The 23,169-nt window shown below is 37.5% G+C and overlaps 1 protein-coding gene across 3 annotated transcripts in view; it reads left to right on the top strand.

Annotated features, from left to right (window-relative positions):
- Positions 1 to 23,169, top strand: part of TOM1L1 (target of myb1 like 1 membrane trafficking protein) — a 65,520-nt gene that overhangs the window by 17,071 nt on the left and 25,280 nt on the right. For 2 of the 3 annotated variants that reach the window (XM_012773447.3, XM_020281140.2), the window contains 5 exons: positions 8,910 to 9,043; positions 13,020 to 13,080; positions 13,308 to 13,425; positions 14,756 to 14,852; positions 22,428 to 22,479. In XM_012773447.3, the coding sequence (XP_012628901.1) occupies positions 8,910 to 9,043; positions 13,020 to 13,080; positions 13,308 to 13,425; positions 14,756 to 14,852; positions 22,428 to 22,479 (462 nt within the window). Of the gene's footprint in view, positions 1 to 8,909; positions 9,044 to 13,019; positions 13,081 to 13,307; positions 13,426 to 14,755; positions 14,853 to 22,395; positions 22,480 to 23,169 lie in introns of all 3 variants that reach the window. The other variant, XM_075994450.1, reaches the window with a different exon arrangement.

Below are 23,169 nucleotides of genomic sequence, written 5' to 3'. Positions count from 1 at the left end.
AGCGTCTGGGGTTCTTGGTTGTAGGCAAGTTACTTACTATAATTAACATTGGACATAGTTTCTGTATGTATAAATGAGGAGCTTAGATACTTAGTAAATAAAAGTAATATTAAACACATCCTATTTATATAGGAGATGAAAAGGAAAGTTAATCATTAAGTAGAGTTTATTTATAGTAATCCTTTTTTTTAAAAAAACCCACAATTAGAGGCTTTTACAAATATAAAGTTTTAACCTAAAATTTAAAAATTCAATATCAAAGTAAAAGGGTATTTTAGATACGGCAGATATTTTTTAAAAATGGCCACAGCAGTATTTCTAGTTCTACCTGGTCTTCCCAGGCCTTTCAGAGTTATAAAATGAAATGATTTATGACTTTTTTCTCATGTTCTCATCCATCTGTGGCAAATAGTCCTTCCGTAAAAATGTATACTGAAACATTCCATTTAAATATGTGAATCTAGTTTTGTATTTTATTCCAGCCTGTAGTACACTGAAATGCCTTTTTGTCTCAGAGTGTTTGGGTACAGATGTTTGGTTTAATTTTGCAAGGATAATGCCAATTTGTTGGTTGCTGTTTTAATGCCAGAGCTCAAGGCTGTGTATTGCCTTGAATAATAAAGACACTTAGGTTGTGAATCAACATTAGACTACTACTCATGGCCAATTCAAATTGAATGGGTTCTGGCATCAGAGCAACTTGTTTATAGAGACTATTGAATGTGTAACTTTATTTTTCTTTCTATGCTTTTTGTTAGTAACAGGTAAAGATCTGGTGTGGGAGTGCTCTTCTTAATTTCTTTTGACAAGTATTTGAATTTTTTTTTTTAATCTAAATAACTCCACTGTGGTTGATCTGAAATAATATGATGGAATTTTCTATGTGGAAAAAGGACAAGGATGAAGCCAGCAAAGATAGATTATGGGGAAACAAGGTAATTCTTTACCTTGTACTTTTTCAAAAGTTTTCTCACACCTGTTAGAGTTAGAACCCACAGGTAGTGCTAGATCCCTGGATGGCTACCCTCATATAACCGCAGGGGCTTTTGGAGGCTTTAGCCTGAGCCTAGGGTGTCATCAGAGCAGGAGACAACCGGGTGGGGGGCAGTGAAGGCCCACAGGCACACTTGGAGGGAAGTGGGAGTGCAACTACAAAAAATTGATAAAAGTATCGGAAATCAACTATGAGTTGTGAAACAGACTTTTCCCCCCTAAAACCAGCTAATAACCACAGTTATTTTTTAGCTTGCTTAAATAATAAATTTACCTCTTCTTTCTTTTTCAAATCCCATTGAAATAACAGAAGAAATATGAAAATAAGAATAAACCCCAGTGATTACAGGAAAGGCTAGATAGACCATCAGGCAACCAGAACAGTGAGAATGAATAGTGGCTGATAAACCAGGTGGGATCCGACCAACTAAGGAAACCACAGCCCTGCCCAGGTGAAAGGGACCCTAAGTGACTTTCCTGGAGGCAGCTCATGCTAACTTCAAAATCAGAGTAAAATTGGATGGCCCTAGAGCACTTGTGATTAAGACAGCTGCTTGTGTCCTCCACTGTCTGAGCAGGGAACTTCCACTGTCGCTGTTCTGGCCAAAAGAAAGGACTGTCCTCCAAATAACTGGTGGATTCTAAAAGAATCTAGGAACCTCTGCAGTCAGAAGGAAAAAATGACCAGCACTCCCTAGGGTTTTTAAACTTGGAAGGCACACAGCCTCATCTCTACAGATGAGGATGTGGTATGGCTGTTAGAATTCTCAGGAAAAATACATATTTTCCCTGTCTCCACCAAAAGCCAAAGCTGACACACTATTTTCCTTGTGATGTCCCTTTTTCTTTCTTTTATAGCTGAAGTTTTTTTCTGATTTGCTTGTTTATAGCAGGAGTTGCCATGTAGGAGTCCCAGCTGCGTGTTGGAGTTTTTGCTCCATCTCCTCATCTTGTTCAGGCCCTAGGCTTTGTCTTTGCTTCTGCTGAAAACTCCAAGTTATAACAGATTGGCAGATGGGTGCCTTTTGAGCCCTTGTGCCTTTATTGCCTCTCACGTCATTGGATCCTCTTTGGTATTTAGCCTTTGAGGATTTTTCATGCATTCTTGAAAGTTTAGGTATACATGTTAAGTTTTTTGTTTTTTTTTCCCAATTAATATATCTTATCCGGCATTTGTAGGTATTTTGTTATCAAGAAGATTTTCAGGATATTGAATATAATGCTGTGCAAAAACCTGAAAACTCCATATAGCTTTTTTTTTCAATTGAGGTGAAATTCATATAACATAAAATTAACCATTTTAAAGCATACAATTCAGTGGCATTTATGTACATTTCACAGTGTAACTATACCCTTTAGTTCCAAAACATTTCCATCACCCCAAAATAAAACTCCATAGCCATTAAGTACTCTCTCCCCCTTCCTGTCTTCTCCCATTTCTAGATAACCACCAATGTGCTTTCTGTCTCTATGGATTTACATATTCTAGACATTTCATATAAATGGAATTAGACAGTATGTGATCTTTTGTGTCTGGCTTCTTTCATTTAGCATAACACTTTCAGGGTTCATCCATGTTGTAGCATATATCAAAAATTCATTCCTTTTATGACCTGCTAATATTCCATTGTATGGATATGCCACATTTTATTTATTGATTCATTAGTTGATAGACATTTAGTGTGTTACCACCTTTTGGCTATTATGAATAATGCTGCTATGAACATTCATATACAGGTTTTTATTTGAATACTTGTGTTCACTTCTTCTGAGTATCAACTTAGGAGTACAATTACTGGGCTATATAGTAACTAACTTTTTGAGGAATCACCAAACCTTTTTGCACTACAGCTATACCATTTTACATTTCTACTAGCAATATATAGTACTAGGGTTCCAATTTCTCCACCTCCTCACCAATACTTGTTATTTTCCATTGTGTTTTGTTTTTGTTGTTTTTTAAATTGCCATCTAGTGAGTGCAAAGTCATATCTCATTTTTGTTTTAATTTGTTTTTCCCTAATGACTGGTAATATTGAGCATGTCTGTTACAGCATTTTAAAATGTAACCGTATTATTTTGTTTCTTGCTTGAAACTTGTCAGTGGCTTCCCATACACTTGGAATAAAACCCAGTCTCTTTACTCTGGCCACAAAACCCTTCCTGGTTATCTCTTGGCTTCCTCTTCTGCCATGGCACATGCATGCTGACCCCTTCCTGTTCTTTAAGCACCCTCAGTTCATTCTCGCTGAGGTGCTATTTCATCCCTGACTCTCATGCTTCCCCATCTTCAAATGGCCAACTTTGTCTTTTCATTCCAATCTCAGTGCATTACCTCCCTGCGAGCCCCTCTGTGACTCCCCAGTCTGAAGTCAGCCACCTTCCTATCATATCACTTCCATTCTCTGCCTGACACATGTGAGTCTGAAACTTTCCTTGGGCAGGTGTCAGCTGTCTGCCTGCTAGGTTGGAAGCTCCACAAGGCTTGTTTTGTTCACTACTCAAATCTGGTTCCCAGATCAGTGCCTGACACAATGTAATCACTCAATAAAAATATGCTTAGTGAATCAATAGATATTTTTCCCCCAGATGTTATATGGTTTAAAATTTAAATCTTTATCCTTGGTATGATCTAGGGATTTTGCCTTCATTTATTTTTTTTATCAGATGGCAGTTGTCCAAATAACATTTACTAATAATTCAGACCTTCTCCAATGATTTCAAATGCCCCTTTATCACACATACTGTATTTTTTAGTATAAGGATGTCTTTTGGAAGCTCTTCTCTCCCCTTGACCCATTTGTGTCTAAGTTAGTATCATACTATTTTAATATAACTCTAAAGATGTCTTTTCATGCCTTATAGGATGTGTTAGTCAAAGACGCATTTTGGGTAATTTGAAGAAAGTTGGATCAAGCTACCATTTATTTAGTAAGATGGTGTAGAGTTCAGGGAAACCACACTGGCTAAATCACTAGCCTGGACTATTAACTAATTTCCCTAGGTATGAGAAGGCCAGAAGAAGGAACTTTTGCCAGAACCCAGTGGAAAGGATAATATGGAGAGGGCAGCCTTGACAGTAGCAATGGAAGAAGGAGAGGGAATAAATATCCAGACTTCATTCTCTTCCCTTCCTCCTATTTCCTGCCAGCACGCCCTGTTGGCTGACACCTGGCAATGTGGTCCTTAGAAGCCGGACCCAGAGTAGGGCAGAAAGTGCAGACAGGGCACAGAGTAGGGCAGAAAGTGCAGACAGTGGATCTGAAGGGCAAAAGAAAGGTATCTGGCACATGTGAAAGGTATCTACTCATAAATTTCCTAGCTGCTCTTGCACGTAGACTTTACCAGTGACCACAGTCTTACCAGAGTATTTGTGAACCTTAAAACCAGCCTGTGTACTTGGAACCTCTTCCTGTTTTATCTGTTTGTGCTTACCTTCTAGTAGCTATTCTGTTTATTTGAAACCCATTCCCTGTCTGTTTTCTTTCATCTGAAATCTGATATATGTATTTGGAATCCCCTCTCTTTTTCTCCAGTCTGTGCTGACCAGTTAGATCCTGAAGCCCTCCTAATTAAGGGGGCTTCTGGTCTTTGTTAGACTCTTAGGCAATAGACTCATACTGTGTAGTAGACATTTTTTCTTACCCCTGAGTTGCTTGTGGACTTTGAACTTCCTTAGGGGTGGAGACTGGATTTCCTTTAGCTTGCCAGAGTGAATTTAGATGATTCTGAGGCTGTCTCCAGTCTAATGAGTGTGGTGGTGAGTAGAGGCAGCTGCTGCCATCATAGAAATGAAGAGTTGCGACTTGCATTTCCTCTGTTGGTTCTCTTGGCATTATGCACTCTGCTGTGGCCCACCTTACTCTTATCTTGAATAGCTGACTGCCTAGTACCTCTCACTTTAGTCTTTCTTATCTCATATTCTGCCTAGCCCAAGTAGGACAAGGAAAAAAAGAAAAAAAGAATGCTTTAGACTTCTGCAGAATAAAGGAACTCAGATTTTAAAAGTACAACTAAAGAAAGTCTTTAACTTGGAGAAATATAAAATCACGAGAATCTAAAATCTTAAACTGGGAGAATATTTTGTAACTAGTTGAGTGGAAAAAAACCTGAGATTAAAAAAAAAAAAAAGTCATACTTCTTTGACCACTCAATTTATCTTTGCCATTCAGAAACTTTTTATTAAGAGCAGAAGGGACTGTCAAAGTCATTGAGTCCATCTCCCTTTCTTTACAGATGAGGCTACATATTCAGAAAGCAAATGATTTGCCCACATAGTGGCAAGTGATGGAGCTAGAGTGAGAACCTGGTTCTCCTGAGCTTATGTTCTGTCCACTTTACCAACTTGTTTCTCATTTTGAACGCAGGACTGACTTCCTAGTGTAGATTGCCAACCTATTGTCTCTTCGTGTGGTTATGTATTATGTATTAGCTCTCAAGCTAGATGGGAAGCAATTTGAAGGCAATACCCAAATCCTATACTTTTAAATCCATCACAGTCCTTCACATAATGATGCATATTTAGAGTATAAGTGTTGCACCCTGTACGAGTTCATTAAGCATCTGTAGAACTGATCAGTGCTCTTTGTTGAAGAATGAATGACTTAGGACAGAAGGAGTTACTAAAGACAGAAGCATTAGAGAAATAAACTGTAGACAATGTTTAGTTGGGAAAGAGAGTCAGAAGGGTTCTAATGACTGAATGACCTTCTTGAGGATTATGTTGACAATTTGTCATTCAGCTGAGGCCTGTGTAAGGAAAAGGAGACTGCATGAGCAAGTTAAATGAGAAATGTTCAGTTTTAGAGTGGCAAGAGCCAGTTTCTAATTTGAGCAGATAGACACACTCTCTGTGTCTCTGTGTCCATCTGGGTGGGGAGAACTGGGATAAAGGAAATATGTTATAAGCTGATAATAGTGTTATTGCCATACATATATTATTTCCAGAGACACTTTCAAGAAAAGACACTCTTGTTTCTTCCTGTTTTTGCTCTTTCAAGGGAGATGTTCAAGCATTTTTATGTTTCTTTTTATGGTGTTGCACTGTGTTGGTGAATGTGGGATGACTGTAGTTGGAGTTGAAAGTACAGAGGGATCTCCTTCCTTAATTCCTGAGTGCTCTGTGGAGGTGTAGTAGCCATCTGGATATCAGAAGAAAGTACCTAATGAGCTCCTTTTGGTTTTGGTCGAAGACTTTTGAATTGATTGTTAAATTCACTTTAACTTAGAAGCCTATGTTTTCTTTTATATGGTATAAAAGGAGGCGATTCCAAGGGCTCTGTGATGGACATATGCACCAGCAGCTGTTATTCTGTATTTTGACTTGCTCCCCCTGCCTCCCCACATCCACAGCCCTGCAGGTGCCTGCTATGAGGAAGTCTTGACCCATCCTTTTTGTCCGGGGTGCTTGATCTATGCTGTTTCCAGGTGGCTTGGCGCTCCTCTGAGACAGACATCAATTGCAGAGATCAGAGTGGGCTGTCTTTTGAAGAGGTTTTTCACATTCTGCTTTGCAAACCTGTTGAGAGATGTGGTGTTCCTTTCATGTTTCCCTTCCATCTGTCTCTGGAAAAGGCAAAGGGAGTGTCTTCATGTGACTAGGGCCTATTGATGTTGGCTGCAAATTCATTTCAAATTAATTTCTACATTTTTGTCATAAGCATCTAACAGCCATTGTATTCCCTTGATCTTGACATTGCTCTAGTGAGATTGCCAGTGGGCAACAAGAGGAACAGTTTCTGTGCGCTCTCTAAAGCAAGAACAAAGGAAAAGTTTTCATTTATCATGGGGGTTATATTAAATGCCATTCTTAATTCTCTCCTTTGTATAATATTGGGTCCTGGGTAATAGCATGAGTATTACAAGATTTTATTGGTTATCTAGTTGAGCTTCTAGTGACACCTCGTCAAGCAACCATAGACGTTTATTAACTACTGACTACCTCTGTATGCCAGGTACTATGGTGTTTCAACTAAACCATTGTGTAGTCTTGCAAAACCCCTTACAACATAATTGTAGTTATCATTGTATTATAGATGAAAAAACAAAACAAAATCTGAGGCTAAATTTTAGCCTTATTTCCCAAAATCCCATATCAAGTATGTGTTTGGGAGACACCTTTGACCTACTGAGTCCAAAGTTTTTTCTCTTTGCATTATACCAGGGGGCCATAAGTGATCCAAATCTAGCCTGCCACCTGTCTTTGTTTATTAGATAGAACACATCCACGCCCTTCTGTTTACATATTTCCTAGGGTTGCTTTTACACTACAATGGCAGAGTTGAATAGTTGCAACAGAGACTAGATGGCCCACAAAGCAGGAAATATTAAATATCTGAGGCTTTAAGAAAAACTGTTGATACTTGCACTATACTGTTGCTGATAGTGGCCATTGTCATCAACAAATAAGACAGTTTTCCTATCTGCACATTGCAAGTATAAAAACGAGAGTCTTTCATCTATCTGCCTGCCTCAGACTTTTCATTTTCCCATTTTATTTCATTTTGTCTTTTAAATATTTTTGTTATGCTTTTGTAAAGGTAGTGGCTTTTACCTCTGAGTCTAAATGCCAGTTAGTAATAGTTTGATTTATTTATTTAGAGATTTCCTGTCAGGAGTCTTGTAATAGATTGTTTGAGATTCTAAATGGTTTCATGAAGCATAAATTTTTCAGCAGGCCTTTCTTTCTTGAGGGGAAAAAGTCAGATAATTTAATTGTGTGATGTTTCGGCAAGTTCTGTTGCTTTCATTTTGAAAGGAGAAACTCCCTGTGTTTTTGCCTGATGTTAATGTACCATTACACAGAAAAATTCTAGCCAAGATGGACTTGAGGAAATATTAATATCAGTTTTACACTCCTCAGGTTTATTGGAGGCCTGCCTAGAAGGAAGTCAGTTGGAAGGCAGCAGTTTTCAAATGTCAGTGTACATAAGAAACACCTTGGGTTATTTGTTTTGAAAAAAATATAGATTCCCAGAGCCTCAACCCTGAAGATTCTGAATCAGTAAGTTTGCTGTAGATACCTCTGATGCTTATGAGAAAAAACTGGTTTGGGGAATGGAGTCATGGCTTAATGCAGTGATTTTAGGTCAGGGGTCCTCAAACATTTTAAACAGGGGGCCAGTTCACTCAGACTGGTTGGAGGGCCAGACTATAGTTTAAAAAAAAACTATGAGCAAATTCCTATGCACACTGCACATATCTTATTTTGAAGTAAAAAAACAAACAGGCAAAAAACACCCGCATGTGGCCCGCGGGCCATAGTTTGAGGACGCCTATTATAGGTAGTCCAAATAAGTGTATTATCCATGACTAGTTTTTTAATCTTGGTTCAGTTTACCTTAGAATTGATGTAACTATAAATGTTTAAATACAACATAACAAGTAATAAAATAATGCCACTATAAATATATTTTAACTACTTCCACTACCACTAATAATGACAGTAACATCTTATGTTTGTGCTTTATAGTTATAGAGTCCCTCATTACATACCTATCATTTGATTTCCATGTCAGCTCTTGAGGTAGATGTGGCAAGCGGTATAATTTTCATTTACCAATGAGAAAACTGAGATTTGGGAAACAATTTTTTTCTCCAACGTGGCACAGCTAATAAGCAGTGCATCTAGAATTCCCACACAGCACTTTTAGTAATAATTTTTAGTCCAGTGTTACTTTTAGTGTATCATATTGCCCTTGTAACCTGTTTTGATTTTCAGAGGAAAATATAATTATTTCATAGCTCACTGCCTTCTGATAGGAGGGATGAACTATCCACAGTTAAATACTTTGGGTGACTCTCCTGTGGGTGACTCAGCATGGAGGTGATCGCTGGTGTGTGCAGATTGGTGAGTCTGTTGTCTTTATAGAACATTCCTAGCATGGAAGAAAATACCTCCTTCCATCCTTTGACAGAAACTTTATAAGACGGGTCGGGAGATGCAAGAGAGAATCATGGACCTGCTTGTGGTGGTGGAAAATGAAGATGTAACTATTGAGCTAATTCAAGTGAATGAGGATTTGAATAACGCCATCCTTGGGTATGAGAGGTGAGCAGATGGTATACCTTCTCCATCCATCCTCCAATTCCAGTTTCACCACCAGTTACTCAGCATTCTCATTAGAGTGCCTGCCAAGGAACACTTCCTATATCCTGTGTCTCAATGGGAGACGTATTAGCATTTTGTTTGTTTTGGTTTGTTTTTTTTTGAGACTGAGTCTCACTTTGTTGCCTGGGCTAGAGTGAGTGCTGTGGCCTCAGCCTAGCTCACAGCAGTCTCAAACTCCTGGGCTCAAGCGATCCTACCGCCTCAGCCTCCCGAGTAGCTGGGACTACAGGCATGCGCCACCATGCCTCAGCCTCCCGAGTAGCTGGGACTACAGGCATGCGCCACCATGCCTGGCTAATTTTTTCTGTATAAGTTGGCCAATTAATTTCTTTTTATTTGTAGTAGAGACAGGGTCTCGCTCTTGCTCAGGCTGGTTTCAAACACCTGACCTTGAGCAATCCGCCTGCCTCCAGCCTCCCAGTGTGCTAGGATTACAGGCTTGAGCCACCACACCCCACCCTTATTAGCATTTTGGATGGGATGATTTTCCCTTTAGTGTGTGGCCCCTGCTCAGTAAATGCCAGGAAGATGTTTCTCCCAGTTAAAGTGATTTTCTTTTCTTTTCTTTTTTCTTTTCTTTTCTTTTCTTTTCTTTTCTTTTCTTTTCTTTTCTTTTCTTTTCTTTTCTTTTCTTTTCTTTTCTTTTCTCTTCTCTTCTCTTCTCTTCTCTTCTCTTCTCTTCTCTTTTCTTCTCTTCTCTTCTTTTCTCTTCTCTTTTCTCTCTTCTCCTTTTCTTTTCTTTTTTTTTTTTTTTTTTTGACAGGGTCTTGCTCTGTCGTCCAGGATAGAATGCAGTGGAATGATCATAGCTTATTGTAACCTCCGTTCCTGGGTTCAAGTGATCCTCGTGCCTGGGTAATTTTTTCTATTTTTGTAGAGACAAAGTCTCGCTTTGTTGCCCAGGCTGGTCTCAAACTCCTGGCCTCAAGGGATCCTCCAGCCTGAGCCTCCCAAAGTGCTGGGATTAAGGCATGAGTCACTGTGCCTGGCCTTAAAGTAACATTTCTTGGCACCCTTAGAGGCACCAATTATGTTGAGAATTACTGGGAATGTTTAATTGCACAGTGGCTATATTTCTAGCCAGTTGATGAAGAATGAGGCCAATCTGACATAAAGGAAAGAGGTGAAGAGGCCTGGAGGCAAATCTAGCTGATGATTTTGGATATGTTGCATAACTTTTCTAAGACTTAAGATTTTTTTAATCCATTAAAGAGGATAATATCTATTTGGAAGGGCTGGGCATTTTTTATTTTTTTGAGAATTAATGAGATATCTAAAAGCACCTAGTGCAATGCTAGTATTAATACACTAATAGGGCAGGCGCAGTGGCTCACACCTATAATCCTAGCACTCTGGGAGGCCGAGGCAGGCGGATCGTTTGAGTTCAGGAGTTTGAGACCAGCCTGAGCAAGAGCGAGACCCCGTCTCTACTAAAAAAAAATAGAAATAAATTAGCTGAACAACTAAAAATATATAGAAAAAATTAGCTGAGCATGGTAGTGCATGCCTGTAGTCCCAAGTACTCAGGAGGCTGAGGCAGGAGGATTGCTTGAGCCCAGGAGTTTGAGGTTGTTGTAAGCTAAGCTAACGCCACAGCACTCTAGCCCAGGCAACAGAGACTCTGTCTCAAAAAAAAAAAAAATACACTGATAGCCATTAAATATTGTATCTCCTCCCTATTAGCGTCCCATTGAGCCTTTTAGTTTATTGACTAGATTTGTTTTCTTACTGATGATGAGTGAACCAAGAGAGTGGGTGAAATGACACCAGTAGCTATGAAATGGTAGTTTCTTTCTTTCACTATCTCATATTTATTGCCTATTATCGACAGGGACAGGGCATTGACTGATGATGTGAGCCTAGTAACCATGTTTTCTTTCTTAGCACTGAACAAATTCACAATCGTTGCCCTTTGTTTTCTGTGGAACAAATCTTTGTAAACAGAAACATACCCCAGGAAAATCACATGGTTTTCAGTATAGTGCTGCCTTCTGGTTTTCATTTTGGAGAATTCCATTGCAAACCATAAGACCAGTGCATAAAGGCTTCCTCTGAGGGAGAATGTGTGTTTATTTGGCCTAGATATCAGGAGATTGGATTACTGCTGTGCACAGCTCATTCTGATTGGGCTTTGAACCCTGCCAGAGCGACTGCAGTAAATTGTGTGATTGAAACACTCAAGTCCTAAAATTCAGAAATTCTTGCCTCTAGAAAAAGTACTAGTCTGATGTTTTAGTTTTTTGTGGCTGCTGTAACAAATTACCACAAACTTAGTGGCTTAAAACAACACAACTTTATTATCACAAGATGATGAAGTGATTTCTTTAGGTCAGGAGTCTGAATAGAGGAGAATCCATCTCCTTACCTTTTGCAGCTCCTAGAGTCTGTCCATGTTCCTAGCTCATGTCCGCTTTCCTCCATCTTCAAAGCCAACAGGGTCTAGTTCAGTCCTTCTTACATTGTATCTCTCTTACTTCCGCTGTTGCCTCTTTTGTGCACATTTAAGGACCTTTACGACTACACTGGGCTCATCTGTACAATCCAGGGTAATCTCCCCATTAAGGTCAGCTCACTAGCTAACTTCATTCCATTTGCAACCTTAAATTTCCCTTTGCCATGTAACCTACCATATTCACCAATTCTGTTGACTACAATGTGGATGCCTTTAAGGGCAGGGGGGACATTTTTCTGTCAATCACAGTCTGTCCTTTGGTCCCCAAAGATTCACATCAATCCCACATGCAGAATACATTCATTTGCTTTATTCCAATATCCCCCGAAGTCTCCACTAATTTCATCCAGGCAATAGTTGTGTAAGGAAAGAAATTGAAATTTGTTACTCAGGGCTTAATCTGGGAAGATTGTTCATACCCAGGACATAACTAACTAGAATGCAAGAAGCCAATGCTATAACTAGACGGAATTTTAAAAAGCATGTGTTTTAGAAAAATCCTTAACCCTAAATGCATGTTCAGATTCAGCATAAGCTTTTTACACTTTAAAGTGTTTGAGCCCATGGAGTAAATGTATCATAATAGTAATACTGTATGTTTCCAAAGCAACTCTCAGTTTGCAAAGCATTTCCACATTCACCTACCTGTACCACCCATCTTTCTCTCTTTGCCCTGGAAATTAACTTTCTGAGGAAATGGTTCAAATGTTGTTATTCCCTTTTAGCAGATGGAGAACCAAAGTTTAGGAAGTCATGTCCTGCTCATGTAGCTACTAGGTAATAATGCTAACACTTGGACTCTGCCTTCAACTTTGCTAGTCTTTTACATTTATTCTCCTATTTATTTAACTGCTCCTCCTTTACTCTCAGTGGACAAGCAGTGTAAAATTTAATTGAAATTGTAAAAGGTCAGTATTTTTTGTTGGTATTAAGTATCTTATAAATAGTGAAATGGTGAAAATACTTTAAATGTATTTGAATTTTTGGAAAATTATTTATAATGGCAACATAGGAAACAACTATTTGAGAATAAGAAGAATGGTTAAAGGTGTGATTGATTCATAAGGTAAAATATTACAGCCATTAAAAATTATATTTCTGAATAGAAAAATGTTTGTGACATAATCATATTAGCATACAGAATTAAGTAAGATAATTTCAACTAAGTTTAAAAATAGATTCACTTATAGAAGAAATATTGGAATAATGTTAATAGGGTCAATAATTTCTGGGTGATGGGATTATTATTAATCTTTAAAAACACTTCTATTTTCTCTAAAGGTATGAATATTCTATAAACTGGAAAATGTTATTAAAAGTATTTTATTGGGGATTGAGTAGAATTTTACTGGCATGAGGCTGATTGTCTTCATTCCTTAATATTTGCATATTATAATTATTGAATTTTATAGCACTTTCACATCTGTTTTCTTTTAAATACTTGTATTTTACTAATTTAAACAGGTTTACTCGAAACCAACAAAGGATTTTGGAGCAAAATAAGAACCAGAAGGAAACCACCAATGTGAGTAGAAATGTTATAAAATAAGCAATTGAACAATTTACAAGTTATACAGTAAGAAGCAAGCCTTATCTAAAACAAGTCTTATAAAGAGGAGATATGCATGGACAAGTTGGAGTGGTTTTGGTGGTGTAGAGTAATTGCCTTAATAATTTAATGTTATTAAGGAAAGCCTATGGGGAGAAAGCCAAGATAAACTACATTGACTCATTTTTTCTTTCTTTTTTCAGACTACCAGTGAGCCTTCTGCCCCATCTTGTGATCTCCTGGACCTGAGTCCCAGTCCTCCGATGCCTAGGGCCACTCTGGGAGAACTCAGCACCAGGAATGCTCAGCTTCCAGACTTAAGTAAATAAGCACTCGGGCCTTTTCAGACCAGCAGAAGAGGTTGATGTGAAACAGTTCTCCTTAATTTCATGATTAAATGCTACCTGAGAAGGACTGAAGTCAGTTTGAATATCAGAGAACTATGTCAGGAGATGTAATTACTTCCTGACACATGGTTGGGTCAAACCCAGTACCGGAATGGGATGTGTCTGGGGGAGGAGGTCCTTGAAATTCATCCCACTGGCTTAGAATCTCATGGAATTCACCTGGCCTGCTTTGTAGAGGTTGCTCAGCTCGCTGGTCAATACTTAAAATCTACTCTGAACTCACATTCGATTGTCACTGGGTTTCTCTGGTGTACCACAGCATCAGGTAAGGAAATATTTTATGCAAATGAAGAAACTCAGGAATTACAAGGAAGGATCTACGTGATGGTGAAATGTAGAAGGAAAAATACAGGCTGTAAAGCCAGAGAAATCAAAGTCGAAATACCAGTTCTGTCACTTCTTAACCACCTATCCTTTGAGACTTTCTTACTTTTAAAAATGGGAACAGTTGCCTTAGAGGGTTGTTATGAAGGTAAGTGAACTAATGTTTATAAAATGCATTGTAAAAATGCCTACAATGCATATTATAAACATTAATAAAAGATAAGGGTTACCTGTCTTATTAACTTACTTATCTTCCTTATTCCCAACAAATGTTAGTAAATTACAAAATAAGGATGATGAAAAATGCTGAAATCCAGAAGTTTTACCAAACTAAAATCATTCTCTTATGTCATCTGGTGTTTCCAGAGTAATGATATTCAGTATCACTGAATTTGTGGTTTTCTTACAACTTTCCCCATTTCTGAAATGTTGGCTACTTGCTTATGTAGGCCAGTGGGGTGTGTAGAATCAATTACATTGGAGAGTGTTCTTGATTCATCAGGAATTTTCAGAGGAGAGAAAAGAATTATTCCATTTGAGCTATTTCACTTAAGATTATGGGACTTGGAGCTTGAGATGAATGTAGAGCTATTCAATATATATCATAACTTTTTTATTTTTGTGCTGGGCAGAACAAGGCCTATAATATCCTTTCCATTCTGGATCAGCTTGGGATTTCAGAAAACCCAATATAAAAGTATTTGTTACCTTTACAACAAACTGTTTTTGCGGTAGGGAATGTCTCTAACTAACTATCAAATTATGCCTTTTAATTTCTCTTAGAGGGATCTCATGATTTTATGGTGACAAAAAAAATCTGAATCTCTCTAATTTGGTTGGATTTTTTTTATGCTGTGGAAAATCCAACATAACAGCTGACAAAATGTTTCAAAGCCAAACAAGTCCATTTTGTGTTCTAGATTTCAGTTCTTCAAGTCCTGATGTAACAAACCACTTAATACCCAGTCTTCATCCACAGATGGATTTGCTAGCCTTGGAAAATACAGAAACACCCCTGTAAGTATGTCAGTAACACTGCAGACCTAATACCATGACATTCTGATTCCTTATATTTAAGAAAACATGGCATAATAGAAAAAATAGACAATTAAAATTAGTCAGACCTGAGTTAGAATCTCAGTACTACTGCCTTCTAGCTGTGTGACCTACGATGAGATACATAGCCACTGTGAATGTTCATTTCTTTTCTAAGAATACTGTCTGGGATTCTTACAAAGAATACTGTCTAGGATGAGATGCTATATGCACAACTCCTAATATGATACTTGGTACATAATAAGCCTTTAATACATTATTACTGGTTTTCATTTAGTGGTAACAGGAGGTAGGAGAAAAATGGGAAATACAATGACAAGGGAGGTGGAAGAGAAATGAGGCTCAAAATTAAGAGTAATGGCCACAGCAATTACAGAGCACTTGCTATGTGCCAGGCACTTTATTAAGCTATTTTTGTTTATTTCTTGTAATCTCTAAAGTTCTTCGGTCAGTGCTATTATTCTTATTGTACAGGAGAAGAGACTGAGACTTCTTAGTCCCTTCTCTATCCAAGAAAATAGAACTTACCACGTTCATATAGCCAGACCTGAGTAGCAAGTAGCAAGTCTGATGAATCAGTAGTTCACCAAGAAAGAAATATTGATGACCCATAAACATATGCAATGATGTTCAAGTTTACTTGTAGGGAAATGTAAATTAAACTCCACTGAGGCATTTTTTTTTAAACTTCTCAGATTGAGAAAAGTCCAAATATTTGTTAACATACTTTGTTGGCTATGGAAAGACAGTTACTGTCACAAAGTTTTGCAACCCTTATAAGGGGCAAGTGGCAGTATCTACTAAAATTATAAATACATTACATTTGAGCCTGCAGCCTTATTTCTAGGAATTTATACTGTACTTATACAAAATTAGGACTTTATAAGATTTTTTTTTTCAACATTTAGGCAATAGTAAATAATTGGAAACAACTCAAGTATCCATCAGTTGGGGACTCGTTAAATAAATATCTGTACAATATATTATGCAGCTAGAGGGTGAAAAACAGGCTGTTTATGTGAAAGACAATCACCAATATATTTATTGCTAAGTGAGAAAAAAAGGTGCAAAGTAGTGTGTGTATAATATATTGCATTTGTGTAAGAAGGTGGGAAATAAGAATATATATTACTATTTGTCTCTATTTGTATAAAGAAACAAAGGATATAGGAAGAGAGAAACTATAAGAGAATGGTTACCTAAGTTCAGGGAGAGGCAGAATAAACAGAGCACAAAATAAATAGTTGGATTTGCCTTATGTCAAAGCCTTTGTTGCTTTTTTCATTTTAAATGTATATATTTTAGGTAATAGGCAATATATTTCCATGATTCAGATATCAAAATAATATAAAATGATGTTTAAGACAATTTTTGATCTCATCTGCACTTCATTCTTCCTTTCCCCTTTTCTGTAGTGTCACTGTCTGCTCCCACCCAGATAATCACTTTAAGTTCTTACTTCTTACTTCTTCCAAAGTGTCTTTAGGTAAATATGAATGTCAATTGTTGTCTCCTTTACTAAATAAAATGCAGCATACTATCTCACTGTTCTGAACTTTGCTTTTGCTTTTCACTTAACAACATATTTTAGCAGTGCATTTATTTATATCAATGAATTTAGATTTTTTTAAAAGTTGCCTAGTGTTGTTTTATTTAGATACTGTCTACTCAATCACCAAATCACTTTTCTATGCTTAAACGGGGGAGGGGCAGAGGGAGGATAATGAGAAAGAAGAATCAGACTGAGAAGAAAAGTGAGCAAAAAAAAGTATAAGGGAAGAAGAAGAGAAAGAAAAGATTCCTATGTTGGGAAATGGTACAGTTTCAATGGCTATCTCATGAACCACTAAGTTGGGTCAGTACCTTAGATTGACTACCTCAGGTCTTGGCTATATGCAGTGCATGTAAATGTTGAAATATAGGCAAATTTCTAGTGAAGCTGCTTGGTAAATAATGTAGTTTAAAGTAGCTGATTCTGTAAAACAGCAACTCAGAGTGTTGTATAAAAAAAAAAAAAGTTAGCTGATTTGTTCCTGCTGTCTTGCTAATCTTGTTGGATAATATGAGAAACAATAAGTAATACAGATAAAATCCCATTATAACAAATATCTCTAAATTCATTAAAAATCAAATTCCAGCTAATAGCTGCTTATTTTAATCTGTAACCTTGTGGATCTCATACTTTACCCAAAAATCACTTGGGTAACTGTTAAAAAGTCAAACTACTGGCCCCTGGATATTCTGATTCAGTAGCAGGAATCACTACTTTTAACGATGATCTCCGAGAATCATGAAGCAGTGGTTTTCTAATGATATATTGAGAAACCCCATGATGGGCATCTACCCCAATATTCAGATATGAAAATAATTATAACAGTTCTTAGAATCCAGAGGCATAAAAGATAATCTGTAATAGCAACAAGTTTGTTTTCTAGACTATCATTTTAAGTTATATCTATTTTTTTCTAATTTTCAAAAAAAATCTTATAGATACATGAAACTGTATAATTAGACCCAGCTTTTCACTGTGTCAGAAACTGAAGCACTAAAGTTGACTAGGGCATGAACCTGGGTTAAATCATATGCCTAAGTTCACTTAAGAGAGGCAAAATCAGCCATTAAAATATCTAAATGGTCTTCAGATTTTTTTTCCTACTCTTCATGTTTGCAGTTTAATTTGTTCACCATCACAGAACAAGTGAGTGATGAAATTGTTCATAACAGAAAGAATCCTTGAAAAACAACAATGAAGACAGGATAAAGTCATAGGTCATATTTATAGTCTACTTACTATCAGGCAACAAGCTAATAAGTATAAGAAATGCTTATTGATTACTTACTAATGCTCCTAATAACCCTATAAGGTAGGTACCACTATCAATTTCATTTTAAAACCAAGGCTGAGGAAGATTAACTTGCCAGTGGTTGCCCAGCTAGTGCTGAAATTGGATTCAAATTCAAATGGGTCTGACTTCAGTAATTGTCCTTATTTTTCCTTTTGTACTTAATTTTATTTTTAAAACTTTCACATAGTAAAATTGACCTTTTGTTTGGTGTACAGTTCTGTTAATATGAATTTTAACATATGTATAGATTCATATAACCACTGCCACAGTCAGGATACAGAATAGTTCCATCACCCTAAAAAACTCCTTTGTGCTATTTGTTTGTAGTCACACCTTTGCACCCCTAACCTCTGACCCCCAGCAACCACCAAACTGTTCTCTATCTCTATATATAGTTTGTCTTTAAAAATGTCAGCTAAATAGAATTATACAGTATGTAATCTTTCTAGAAGAGATTGTATAAAATTGGTGTTTATGTGTTTTGAACTCATACATTCAACATTGTTGTCTTAACTAACTGACCCTTTTATCATTATGTAATATCCCTCTTTGTCCTTCATAATTTTCTTTGCCCTGATGTCTAGTTTGATATTAATATAGACACTCTAGTTTTCTTTTCATTAGTGGTTGCATGGTATATCTTTCTCTATCTTTTTACTTTTAACTTAACTATATTAAAATATTTAAACTTTCTTATAGATAGCATATATCTGGTTCATCCATTTTTATGTATTCCCATAATTTCTGTCTTTTAATTGATAAGTTTAGACCATTTACATTTAATGTAGTTGTGTGTTGGCTTTAGGTCTACCATTGTATAATTTTTCTATTCCCTTTTTTCTCTCTGTCTTCTCTTTCCTGTCTTCTTTTGGATTATTAGAATATTTAGTACTCCCTTTTAATTTATCTATTGTGAGTTTGACTGTATTTTTGTATAGTGTGTGTGTGCATATATAGAGAGAGAAAGAGGGAGAGAGGTTTCTTCAGTGATTTCAGTATACTTAATTTTTCAGTTTACTTAAAATCAGTGCTTTACAACTTGAAGTAAAATGTAGAAATCTTATCACCATACAGCTCCTCCTTTATATTATAGTTATCTTATATATTAAATCTCTATACATTGAAAAGAAACAACCAACAATGTTATAATTTTTGCTTGTAGACCTCAAATATATTTTAAAGAACTCAAGAAGAGAAAAATAGTCTATTATATTTACCAAATATTTACCAGTATTGTTCTTCTTTCTTCTAGTATAATTCCCCTTCTTTTTGAAGAATTTCCTTCAGCAATTGTTTTAGAGCAGATCTATTGGCAGCAGTCTTTTTGTTTTACTTGATGTGAGAATGTCTTATTATATCTTTGTTCCTGAAGGATGTTTCCACTGAATATAGAATTCTGAGTTCACATCTGTTCTTTATGCAGTTTTAAAAGATGGTTCCAATCTCTTCTGGCCTAAATGGTTTCCAGTGAAAAATTTACATTAATTTGATTTGTTGTTCCCCATATAGATAATGTATTGTGTTCTCTGACTCTTTGGCTGCTTTAAAGAATTTTTTTTTATTGTTCCATTTTGAGCAGTTTTGTTATAATGTATCTAGGCACCAACTTGTGATTTGTTCTGTTTGGCGTTGGCTGATTATATTAGTTTCCTGTGGTTATTGCAATAAATTCCACAAACTGGGTGGTTTAAAAACCACAGAAATTTATTCTTTCATAGTTCTAGAGACAAGAAGTCTGAAATTCAGCAGAGCCATGCTCTCTCCAGGACTTTAGTGGAAAATCCATTCTCTGCCTCTGCCCCATTCTGGTGACTTGCTGGCAGTCCTTGGATTTCTTGGTTTTTGGCCACATCATTCCAATTTTTGCCTGTCTCTTCACCTGGCTTTTTCTTCTGTGTGTCTCAAATCTCCCTCTGCTTTTCTCTTTTGAGGTCACTTATCATTGGTTTTATGGCCTAGATAATACAGTATGATATCCTCATCTTTAGATTCTTAATTACATCTGTAAAGACCCTTTTTACCAAATAAGGTAACATTCACAGGTTCTGGGAATTACAACATGGGCATATCTTTTGGGGCACCACCACTTAACCTACTACATGGTACTAATATTTGTGTCATGAGAGTTTATCAGGAAAGCAGAAAATGTGTAGTGCTAAAAAAAGAAAAAAAAATGGAGAAATAAGTACTGAACACTTCACAAGTTTGGTAAAAGACATAAACAAATTCAAGATGTGTCATTGTCTCATAGGTATTTAGGGTTCTGTTTATTACTTTTTTTAATTTTCTCTGTTGAGATTGGATCATTTCTATGATCTGTTTTCAAGTTCACTATTTCTTTTGTCATCTCCATTTTGCTATTGAGCTCATCTGTAAGTTTTTTAAAATTTCAGTTATTGGCCGGGCGGTGTGGCTCACGCCTGTAATCCTAGCTCTTGGGAGGCCGAGGCGGGCGGATTGCTCAAGGTCAGGAGTTCAAAACCAGCCTGAGCAAGAGCGAGACCCCGTCTCTACTATAAATAGAAAGAAATTAATTGGCCAACTGATAGATATACATAAAAAAATTAGCCGGGCATGGTGGCGCATGCCTGTAGTCCCAGCTACTCGGGAGGCTGAGGCAGAAGGATCACTCGAGCCCAGGAGTTTGAGGTTGCTGTGAGCTAGGCTGATGCCACGGCACTCACTCTAGCCTGGGCAACAAAGCGAGACTCTGTCTCAAAAAAAAAAAAAAAAAAAAAAAATTTCAGTTATTATAATTTCAAGTTTAAAATTTCCATCTGGTTCTTTATTTTTTTTATTTTTTATTTTATTTATTTATTTTTTTGAGACAGAGTCTCACTTTTGTTGCCCAGGCTAGAGTGAGTGCCGTGGCATCAGCCTAGCTCACAGCAACCTCAAACTTTTGGGCTCCGGCAATCCTCCTGCCTCAGCCTCCCGAGTAGCTAGGACTACAGGCATGTGCCACCATGCCCGGCTAATTTTTTATATATAGTAGTTGGCCAATTAATTTCTTTCTATTTATAGTAGAGACGGGGTCTCGCTCTTGCTTAGGGTGGTTTCGAACTCCTGACCTCGAGCAATCCGCCCACCTCGGCCTCCCAGAGTGCTAGGATTACAGGCTTGAGCCACCGTGCCTGGCCTTATCTGGTTCTTTATATCTTTTGTTTCTTTGCTGAAACTTTCTATTTTTCCTTTTTTTAATCTAGATTATTTGCAGTTCCATGTTTGGAGCATTTGTAATTTCAACATCTGTGTCCTCCTGGCATCAATGTCTATTGTCTTCTCATGCAAGTTGAAATTTTCCTGGTTCTTCATATGCCTACTAATTTTAGATTATGTCTTGGACATTTTTAATGTTTTATTATGAGACTCTCGGTCTTATTTAAATCCTATTCAAAAATGTTGATATTTTGATTTTAGTAGGCAAACAACCTGTTTAGATTCATGCCACAATTTCGGCCTGCTTCGGTGGGCTGTGGTTCCAATGTTAGTGAAGTTTTCAAAGCCATCGCAGTGCTATTCAAATCTGTCCCACATATGTTTCAGCCAGTGGTCAATAAAAGGCCAAACAGCAGGTCATGTGTTTGATGCTCAACATTTTTAGCATCTTCACCGAGATCAGATCATTCATGCATAGGGCAAGGGGTGAGCCTGGGGTTTTGTAAACAACTTTATGAGATTGTTTTCCTGAATTCCTCCATCATTGTGATTTCTTTGGCACTTTCTGGTTTCTTGGGGTTCCCTTTTTGATTCTCCAGTCATAAAGCTGGAGCTTTAGTTACCCTACAATACCACACATTTCCTCGACCATGCTTATATCTATGATTAAATCACTGGACAGAAAGGAAACAAGAAACAGGATTCTCCTCATCTTCTTGTTATCACAACTCCTATTGGAGAGGAAGATTCCATTTCCTTCATTGAGTTTTAATCTCCTACAGTTCCTGGTTGCCTCTGCTGTCACTGCAGCCACCTTGACATAGCCTGTTGTGTGGGGTGTGAGAGAAGAGGATAAAAAGGGGCACAGGATTTCCACACATTTTAAGCATTAGGATTTCCCTTTTCTTCTTGAGTGAAAATGAGAGGGCTCTTTCTAGAGCCCTGTCTGTCCTCACTGATGCCTGCATTTGGGTTGCAGGTGGCATTGCATTTACTCAGGGAATATAAAGAGATAAAACATGGTAAATACACCAACAGTTCAGTGATTCTGGTTGTCTTTCCCAGTCAGTCTGCTACTATTTACTTTTCAGAGTCCTGAAATAGTTGCTGTGTGCATTCCAGCTTTAATAGTGACACTTCGTTGGCAAGACAGGGTAAAGTGTGTCTGCTCTACCTTAGCCTGAACCGGAACCCTCTCAGCTTCCTTCTTAACTTCTGCTCTGCACTGCTGCTCATCCTTCAGAAAATGATGGGGTGGTAGTTACTCTGATGGAAAGACTGAAGGCTCTGTTCTTACTAGTTAGTGCACACTCCAGTATCTCAGGGCTACCAAGGGACAGTGCTTTAGATCTTTGGCATCATGACCTGGTGGGCACTGAAACCAACCAGATGGCAATTGTTATATAAAAGTAACACTATGCAGTCTCAAGGTACGTTTTAGGTTTTGCTTTTAGACTAGGAAAATCATCTTACTTTTTGCATTTGTGTTCTCACTGTAGGGTAATCATGCTGTGTTATCACACTATCCTAGGTTTACCCAAAGGACCAGCCAAAACCTCGCCTCCAGTCATACATATGATAATGTAAGTAACAAAACCCTTTTCTGGCAGTGCACTTAGCAGATTATCATGGCCAAAAAAGAACTCCTAGCCATGAATTCTCATGTTCTGCTCTGTAATGCATTGATGCAGCCTCTATTAGGACTTTTCCTTTCCCTCACTTCTGTTAGCAAGATAGTTAAGGATCAAAATTCCTTTAGAGTTATATTTATTGTCTCCACTTTCTTTCGCCCATCCTCTTTGACAAGACTTCAGAAAGGCTTTTATCCCTACCACTCTACAGACAGAGCTCTTGTCATGGTCACCTATGACTCTCATTAAATATAGAACTGCAATTCTCAGTGTTTATCTTACCTGATTATCAGCAGCATGTGACAAAGTCAATCACTCCCTCCTTTTTGTACACGTGGCTTACAGACACCGCTCACTTTTGGTGGTTCTTCTGCCTCACTTTCCTTTCTTCTGTCCTTTGCTGGCCCTTCTTCCTCTACTGACCTTTGAGTATTGGAGACTGGGTCCAGGCTTCAGACTTCTCTATCTCCATTCATTCGTCCATGGTCTTTTGGTCTCTTATCTTGAAGTGACCATTCAAATTCTGACAACCTATAAGTTTGTACCTCCAGCCCAGCCCCCTTGCCTAAACTCAGAACTCATATATCCACTTTCTACTTAGCAGCTTCTCTTGCTTTCTTCCCAGTCTCCACTTTCAACCTG

Source organism: Microcebus murinus, chromosome 18 (assembly GCF_040939455.1).
Source record: "Microcebus murinus isolate Inina chromosome 18, M.murinus_Inina_mat1.0, whole genome shotgun sequence".
NCBI lineage: Eukaryota > Metazoa > Chordata > Mammalia > Primates > Cheirogaleidae > Microcebus > Microcebus murinus.
Note: the sequence above shows the minus strand (reverse complement) of the source record. Positions and strands in the feature narration are given on the sequence as shown.